The sequence below is a fragment of the Takifugu rubripes genome, chromosome 12 (assembly GCF_901000725.2).
Source record: "Takifugu rubripes chromosome 12, fTakRub1.2, whole genome shotgun sequence".
NCBI classification, from domain to species: Eukaryota; Metazoa; Chordata; class Actinopteri; order Tetraodontiformes; family Tetraodontidae; genus Takifugu; species Takifugu rubripes.
Window position 1 is genome coordinate 5,430,647 of NC_042296.1, and position 8,561 is coordinate 5,439,207.

Sequence of the window (8,561 nt, forward strand, 5' to 3'; positions counted from 1 at the left end):
GAGGGTTAAGCATTTAATTGGTTGATTAAATTTTCGTTTACACAGTAAATCAATTAAAGGGTACATCCCACAATCACAGCGTGTAGTCAACATTAGAAATAAATAACACGTCTTCCTTTATGTGTATGTTTGTTTACGCGTCAGTTCTGCACTAATTTTGTCAGTGAACTACGACACAAGACTGCCTCCTGCTGGATAATACAGTGTATTACAACGTGGTCCTGGAGTTGGAGGAATCCATTGAAGTAATAAAAATAAAGAATTGGGAGATTACGTATTAAGGCTGGTTTCTTCTACGAAGGGCTAAAGCGTCACAATTGTTGTTTGAACTGCAGTCGTATCATCAGGTTGTAATGTTTATAAAAATTAAATTCAACTTTTGAAAGAAACTAAGAGTTTCTATATAATCGTGAAGAATTACATTTGTTTTATTTATTTTCAAATCATAATATAAAAGGATATTATAATCTTACACCCCCTTCCGCATCAGGAAGTGAGACTTTCCACAAAAATCACTCCAGGAGACTTTTGGATTATCTCTGACAGATTTTATTTTAAACTCCAGAACAAAACTATGTCAGCCTCTATTTTGTTTCTGCAAAGAAACACTCTGTATTCAAACTTTTGGAGCAAATTGAGAACTTTAATATAAAATCTTCACAAAGAAATTCACAGCTTTTAAACTAGCAACAGTTGCATCTTGGAATTAGTCATGCGAACATAATAACATCAAATTTTATACACACATAAAGACATGTTGACCTACACTCAAACACACACACACACACAGAGCGTATTTACATGATTGTTAGAAACCAAATTTAATAACTTTACAAAAATATGGTATACATTGCTCCAGATTAGCCTTTTCCCCCCCTGAATAATTATTCACAGATAATGAAAGGTTGGTTGAAGACAAAACACATAAAAAAATGGCCAAAAGTGCCAAAAATGTTCAGCTGACAGAAACTCAAACATCCAACCACTCGTCTTCCTGATTTCATTGACTCAACTGGTGCCTTTAATGTCTGAAATAAGGAATGGACATCGAGGATGTGGTTGGGATCAGTGTGCCCACACTTCGTTTGCCCACAGATGATTGTGGTGGAGCCAGGAGCGGGCCGAGGACACGTCCAGGGTGAAAACTTGCTCCTGGGAGGAGTTAACAGCCGTGTATTGGATGGACAGTTTGGGCTGTGGGACAGAGGCTGCAGTGAGGACGCGGCTGCCGGCAGAGAGGTACTCGCTCTCGCCGCTCCGAGTCCTAGACGAGGAGGAGGAGGAGGCGGAGCTTAAAGAGTGACAAAAGACACCTCCCACACCCAAACGGGCACTACCTTTTCAGAGTGATGTTGAGGCTGCCGGTGTCGTTTTCTGCCGCCTGGAGGATGATGGACCCGTTGACAGTGATGAACATCTCGAATGCAAGCGCCAGTTCCACCTCTCCCAATTGACAGGGGACCAGTAGCGCCATGAAACCAGGGGGAGCGGATACACCTTGATAGTAGCCCTGACTCAGCGAGTCTGGCGGACCAAATAAACACAACCTGATGCACGGACGACCACTTGTCTCGCATTTAATATATAAAAAGATGACTCACGTCTGAAGACCTCACGCGCCCGCAGCCAGAGGTTCTGCCTGCCCAACTTCTGCAAGAGCGCCTGCAGCAGAGCCGGCTCAACTGCCAGCTGTTTAGACAGCATGAAGTCCACCAAGTCTGAGGCTACAGGGAGCGTTTGTCTGTCCACACACACCTGCAGGTGAGCGTTGAACACAGAGCAGTAGTTGGAGACGTCCGCGAAGTCTGGAGGAGGAAAGACATCTTCACTGACATCCGCACTTCACAACACATAGGTGGGCTCCTGTCTCTCACCGTTTGGCTCCTTGAGCCCTGGAAGATGACTGAGGACTTCCAGCGTTCCCCTGTGAGACGTCCTCTCGCCCAGCCGCAGCAACACGCGGGTGCGACTCTCCACGTCTGCGGCATCGCACGGCCACACGCTCGAGCTCAGGAACCAGCTGTTCTCTGAATGGAGGAAAAACGTCATCAAAATGGGAACTCGGAGCATCTTAGGGTTTATTTTTTTATTTTTTAACCTCGGAGTGTGTTCAACGCTCCCTCGATGCTACCGCTCAGAAGGAAGAGCTCAGTTGCCACGGTGACCAGGAAGCAGCGCGAAGCTCCGTCCTCGTTCCCAAACAAACCCTTCAGTGTGGAGTAGTTAATTTTGGAAAAGGACAGGAACTCTGCCACCCTGCGTCCCTATGTGCACACAGACAGGACTTTAACAGTTGGCTGGTTGTGACATCTGCAAAGATTTTCTGCAAAGGACATTTAACCTCTGCCGAACAAAAAAATTTTTCCTGAATGGGAAGCAACTGGCTGACATTTAAAAGGTGTGCGAACTGGCACATGTGCTTGTTTACCTTGGCCCACTGGTGAGTTTTGTGGTATCTTAACATGAGGGAGACTCCGATACGGCCTAAGTAAGTCATGGTCAGGCTGTCCTGTTCCTTCTGATACACTACAAACAGGAATAACACCATCACCACCGTTCCTTACCAGATAGCAATCATCACTCACTATGATGGACGATTCTGACTTCACCTGTCTCAGCAAAGGCAGAAAAGGGCACAGCCTGCTTGTCTTTGCTCTCAGACAGCAACGCGATGGCGATGTGACCGCTGATCTGCTCCAGCTGGTTGGGACGCTGAATGGATTGGCAGACAGAACTGAAAACATCCCCCATCCGCCTCCAGTCCTCCAGCTTGGTGCAAAGCTGTCAGGGAGAAAAACATCAGCTCCAAAGCACCAGCGTCTCAGGCAGAATCAGGCGGACAAAGACAAGAACCAACCTCTATTTCCACCACAGTGTGGGCCACGTTCAGGTACCCCAGACAGGGGACAGAGACGGTTCCTCTTTATTGACAAAGGCAGAATCAATCAGTCGCTATGGTGACGGACTTTAGCTGGCCGTGCTGGGTTTGAATGAGCTGCACTTACTTGTCAGATTTAGAAGTTGCACAGATGGGGGGTTGAACTTCGCTGTTGTTTTTGAGACCGTCCAGCCAGTCAAAGCTCAGCACGAGACCCGCCGCGGCCATCTGCCGGCAGACACACATCAACTGCCACGTGCACATAAAGGGTTCACAGTGTCGGCGTGCTGTCGTCACAGTACCTTGAATGTGAGCTGCATGAGCTCAGGTATGAGACCCGTGTGTCCCTTTTCTCTCACAAAATTAAAGAGAGCCAGCACAAACTCGTGGCCAGGCTGACGAGACAGGAAGTGGGAGCGCGTTTAGGGTGTACACGTATTATGGAGGTATGGGTCTGGCGTCACCTTAGAAACACAGACGCACGCTCACCACTATCTTGTAGCAGACGCTCACGTTGAGGACGGCGAAGACGTCAGACACCATGCCGGCTTTGAGTAAAGCCCAGAGAAGGGATAAAAGAACAGGCATGGAGAAAAATGCCCCTGGAGCGTTGCTGAGGTAGTAGCCAGTAAAAACCGCTCCTGGAGACAAACAGGAAGATACATTCGGGGATGGCAGTGATAGTTTATTTAGATCAAAAACACTGGTGTTGAAATACTTACGTGCTTTATGCAGACACATTGGATTTTTTGTGAACCGCAAGATGGTTTCACTGCAGAACTGGATGAAAAAGTGCGAGTGTGTTATTTTTAAATTGAAGGAAAAGATGTTTGAAGAAAGTCCCCTTTAAGGTTGCAGTTGCGATGGCGCTGCCATAGAGGGCACTGTTGCTTCAGAATGCTCACCAGCAGCTCTAGTGTGAATTGCTTCGGTACCTAAAAAGGATGTGCGGAGTCAAACTTACCTTCTCATCCCCCTCCAGGGGCAAGTGAAGGAACCGACACGGTTTAAACCCACAAGTCGTGGACTCGCCGAAGTACTTCCAGCAGTACTGAGATGGAAAACAAACAAACATCTGAGCATTTAAAATGTTATATCTTTTGTTCCTTTTCCAGGAAAGAAATGAAATTCTTCTCCCCACTAGGAAGGGTCAAGTCTAACACATTGGATGTAACCTTGAGGAAATACCAGCATATCCGATCCTGTATGTTGTTTTTCTCATTTATTGGAGAATGTGGAAGCACAAAAGAATCAATTTTTTGGGTTTTTTTACTCACAGAATTCGACTTCTGGCGTCTAAGTTCTGACAAATTTGGAGAGTTTGAGCCACACGGCCCTGAAGGGAAAGACATGAACGCACCATTTTTGATGTGATAAACGGCGACGTTAACCATAGGGTTAATCATAAAAATGTGATGAAACGGTCATCTCACCATTGAGTGTGCTCAACGCTGCAGTGTTGTGACTGTGCAGAGGGTTCAAAGGCTTGGTCGGATGGCTCCTATTACAGGATATAATCATTGATTATCGGATAAAAGAAAAATGGACTAAAAGAAGCAAAACCTTTTGTCAAGTTCGTGAAGTTATACCTCTCCGAGCTTTTGTTGGCGTGATTGTTGTTGGAATCAGGAAAGCTCTGCTCAAAAACAGAAAAAAATTAATTAGTAAGGAGCTGCTGCAAAAAGGATTCGGATCATAAATGGAGGAACAAAAGTTGGTTCAGTCGAAAATTTAGATGAAAGGGTTACTATGGCAGCACGTCATGTTGGTTGATATTCACTGATTTCAGCCAACACGGTCGGTTGAGTCCAATTTTTAATGCCAAATTCTGACTTTTGAGGTCAGACGACAGACATGTGCCGCTAACAGGCACATTTGAAAAGAACTCCCGGGAGGTACAGTCGTCCGCTGGGTGACGGCCGGATCTGCTACATTACCGTTAATTCCCTTTGAGTTTCAATCAAGGGCCATGTGCTGTGGCGCGTCACGCTGCTGCTCTGAGGTCTCCACGGCCTCTTGTTGCTCTCCTCTGTCAAATAAACAAATGACATCATTAAAAACACAGCCCCTCTTCTCATGTCATCTTCAGTCGTTCCTCACCAATAAAACTACTTTATGTGTTGAGGACTGATCAGTTAGATTAAGCAGTCTGCTTCTAAAGCGTGACGGTACCTGCGTCATCAGCACTGTCACAGCTGTAATCAGTAATAACTGGGGTGGCTCTGGAAAATAAACGACATCATTGTTTGGACGACGATGGACCACGCGCGTCATCCGAATAAATGCCATCACTTCTATGATGATTACCTGTGTCCGAGCTCTACCTGCAGCCTATCTGAATTTGGCTGTTGCTTTTTGGCTGTTCTGACAGGTTTGAATTTGAGCTCTTCAGAGACCCGGACTGGACCCAGCTTCAGTAAACTTGTCTGGGGCAGGTTTTCAAAAAGCTCCGCATCATCCTGGGTTACGTCAACGAGCAAGATATCTTGCTTGTAGGCTGTGACCTCATCCAAAGCGCCGGCGCAGGTCTGATCACCGTTGTCACTTGCGCCTGTGGACGGGCTGGATCGCTTGGCTCCATGATGAGTGCTGGGAGAAAACTGGGGTTTGGTTGGAAGAGCTGGGTTCAAGACATCTCCTGATCCCCGATCAACACCCGGGATTCCTTTGTCATTAACAAGCTGTGGAGGTTCGTGGCTGTAGGTGTCCTCTTCAGGCTCCATTCTGTAGGAGGACCCTGGGCTCCAGGAGGGTCTGTGAGGAGAAGTGACGGGAGAGAGAATCGGTGGGAGAGCGTTATCAGTTTCCCTGCAGGCGTCATAGAGCAAGGAGTACACTGTATAGTTGTCATCATCTGAGATGCTTCTTTCATAATATGGCAGCAGTTTTGGTAGGCCGGACAAAGGTTCTTCATCACAGTCTCTCTTGTACTGAGGAAGAAGCAGGGAAGATTCAGATGAGGAGGAGTAGAAGGAATCCATCCGGGCATCTTTGGAGAAGAACAAGTGATTTTCTAAGGGTCCAGTGATGGAGCAGGGTGGGGAGAGACCCACCAAGCTGACGCTCCTGACTTCACCAGGCTGGAACGATGAAGGAGGCGATATGGGATATGAAGAACTAGTCCTTTCCGTGTCGCTCAGGAGGACTGCGGAGGGGCACGGGGGAGTCCTGGAGTGGTCACACTGATGATCAGTGTGTAAAGGCGAGTTGACGTCATCTGAGGACTCTCGCCCATGGCCATCCAAGGTAGGACTGGGTTGTGTTTCCGCCTGTAATGAATTAGGAGCAAACCCTACGTTTGTGCTATCGGGAGATCTTGAAGATACGTTCCTAACGAGTTCTCCATTTTCACCGTCTCTGCTCTCATCTTTTTTGTGATAAATACATTGGGCTGGGCCTGAAGATGAGCCTTCAGGAGCACCAAGAAGCGTCTCACTAGGGTAGCCGCTTTGTGCGTCTTGATCATTTGTACGTATTGGAGAGTCAACAGTATCTGTAGGATCAGCAGGCGGTGCCGGACAGGCGGGAGTAGCGGTGTGCGACGCGTGGGTCAAGCCACTGTTAGGCAAAGGCCATGGCATGTCTGTGCGTGCACAAGAAGAACTGGTTTTCCTAAAATAGGCCCTCGCCCTCTGACAAGTGTCCTCGATGTTCTGACAGACCACTCCTGGAGATGTTCCAGAGTGTGTGGGAGTACACATCCTGTTGCAGAATTCCCCAATAACTCCATTTTCTTCCACAGACGACGGAGTCCTGCTGCTCCCAGGCACGTGCTTTGACCGTCTAGCAATACTTTTGTTTCTGTTTGAGAGACTTTCCGCACCTTTAAGCCCAGGATCCTTTGATGCCGCCCCGTTCCATGCACATTTACATCCCGTCAAGCTGTTGAAGGGAGGATCTGCACTACCACCGGACAACACCAATGGGCGCGCTCGCAGAGGTGTCTGATGGTCTGGAGTCAGACCCTGAGAAGGATCTGGTGTGCAGATATGCTGACTTCCAGCCAGTGCACTGTCCTCATTTCTGCTTCTGTCACGTCTAAATTGACCAGGCTCAAAATGAAATTCAGCCCTCATTTCCCGTTTGAAGCAACGCACGACCTTGGCCTTGAGAACATCTGGTAACACGTAACTACAATCTTGACTAAAAGCATCAAATGTCTGGGATATATCACAAAGTGTCACTGCTGGGTACTGGTCGATCGATACAATAATCTTCCGAGAGGCTTTAGGAACTCTGTTCTTCTTCTTGAACTCAACCACAAATTCAGGCTTCTCTGCCTGGTGGTTACCGGGTTTGCGCCCTTGCCTGCCCGACGTGTTCCGCTGAGGAGAAGCGTGTTTACAGTGGCTGCCGGTGGATGTGACTCTTCTCATTGACTTTCCACCAGATCCACGAGAGCCGGTACTTCTATCAAAACCTGAAAGTACAAAGAAATGCAGGTCAAGTACTGCAGCTACAGATGCTGGACTAATTTAAAACAATCTCTGTTGAAGAAATGCAACTCAGGGCTGGATTTAGTGCTTATACGTTAAATGTCAGTTTTATACGAGTAATTATTGCACGTTTATAATGATGAAAATGGGGTTAGTTTGCGCAACTCTATAAATAAATCTGACCTAAGTCACAACAAGTGATAATAGCTACTTAAAAGAATTCTGGTCCCACAAAAGAGCAAATATGAAATAAAGCATGTGGAGGTGTTAAAATGTTATTTTGGCGTCATCGTAGTTATTAGCTTGTCATTCGCAATTGTAAAAAAAAAAAAAAAAGTCAGTAATATTCCATTGTATCACAAATGATGATACCAGGTTTTATTTTCCAACAAAAACATTTTTTTAAATAAAAAGTAGTTAAATGAATGGTCTCGGTTGACTTTAGCTTCGCCGTTAGCTTAGCACCATTAACGCTCCGACACATGGGGCAAAAACCCGTTTTATTGGCGACACGGCCCTTTTAAAAGGGTCGTCGCTTCTAAAAAAAAAAGTCGTCCAACCAGTCACATTGATTGCCGATTAAACCAACCCGAAGCACAGAAAAACGTAAATCTCGCTATACTTGAGCCGCAAATCGAGGGTGCACCACGGCGGACCTGGCCTTCACCTTCCCCTGAGCCCCTCCTTCCCCGTCGCCTTTAGCAACGTAATTTACGCGACGATTTTTCAATGTTTTTTAGTCTAAATGATCGCGTAAGGATCCACCTGCACCCACACCAGACTGAATGGACACCCTGCCTAAAACAGCTGTTGTCAAATATGCATTTACCTCCCTTTTTCACGGCCTTCCCCTTCATATTTGCCGCCGGGCGATAGCAGCGTGGACGCCCAGGCGCGGTGCTGCTGCTCGGGGGTGATCTAAGCCTACATTGTTGGCCCGGTGATACTTGCCTCTCGTGAACGCCCCCTGGATTTCCAATTTGCACGATTCTGTGGCCTTTCTTCTCCTGGACCTATGCGTCCCCCCTCCAGTGTTCTAAGGCAGGTGCGTCAAAGTCGGGGGTCCGACATTAAACGTGGTGATGAATTAAACAGATTTACCTGGACCGTTCTGACTTTCTAGGGGCCAAAAGCTTTTCACCAGTCACCAAGATGTGCGGGTTTCGTGAGCATGCGCAAACAGAGTTTCCTCGACGTTTCTACAAACTGATCCGACTTTTTGATGTAGATGATGAATATATATTACA

At 46.9% G+C, this 8,561-nt stretch overlaps 1 protein-coding gene across 4 annotated transcripts; it reads right to left on the minus strand.

Moving 5' to 3' along the window:
* Window positions 1–533: 533 nt before the first annotated feature.
* Window positions 534–8,492, minus strand: topaz1 (testis and ovary specific TOPAZ 1). Of its 4 annotated transcripts, XM_029845290.1 has the most exons (21): window positions 8,416–8,492; window positions 8,266–8,350; window positions 5,186–7,298; window positions 5,051–5,100; window positions 4,816–4,907; window positions 4,468–4,514; window positions 4,312–4,379; window positions 4,156–4,214; window positions 3,843–3,929; window positions 3,601–3,658; window positions 3,368–3,519; window positions 3,181–3,273; window positions 3,006–3,106; window positions 2,858–2,921; window positions 2,610–2,781; window positions 2,429–2,526; window positions 2,099–2,264; window positions 1,875–2,027; window positions 1,602–1,805; window positions 1,338–1,524; window positions 534–1,264 (listed from the first exon to the last, which is right to left on the minus strand). In XM_029845290.1, the coding sequence occupies exons 3-21, from the start codon at window positions 7,252–7,254 to the stop codon at window positions 1,066–1,068; spliced, it is 4,119 nt and encodes a 1,372-aa protein (XP_029701150.1). In that variant the 5' UTR covers window positions 7,255–7,298; window positions 8,266–8,350; window positions 8,416–8,492; the 3' UTR covers window positions 534–1,065. The 4 variants fall into 4 exon arrangements, with proteins under 4 accessions (XP_029701150.1, XP_029701152.1, XP_011607419.2 ...); XM_029845292.1 differs by lacking the exons at window positions 8,266–8,350; window positions 8,416–8,492 and adding an exon at window positions 8,148–8,255; XM_011609117.2 differs by lacking the exons at window positions 8,266–8,350; window positions 8,416–8,492 and adding an exon at window positions 8,144–8,255.
* Between the last annotated feature and the right edge of the window lie 69 nt (window positions 8,493–8,561).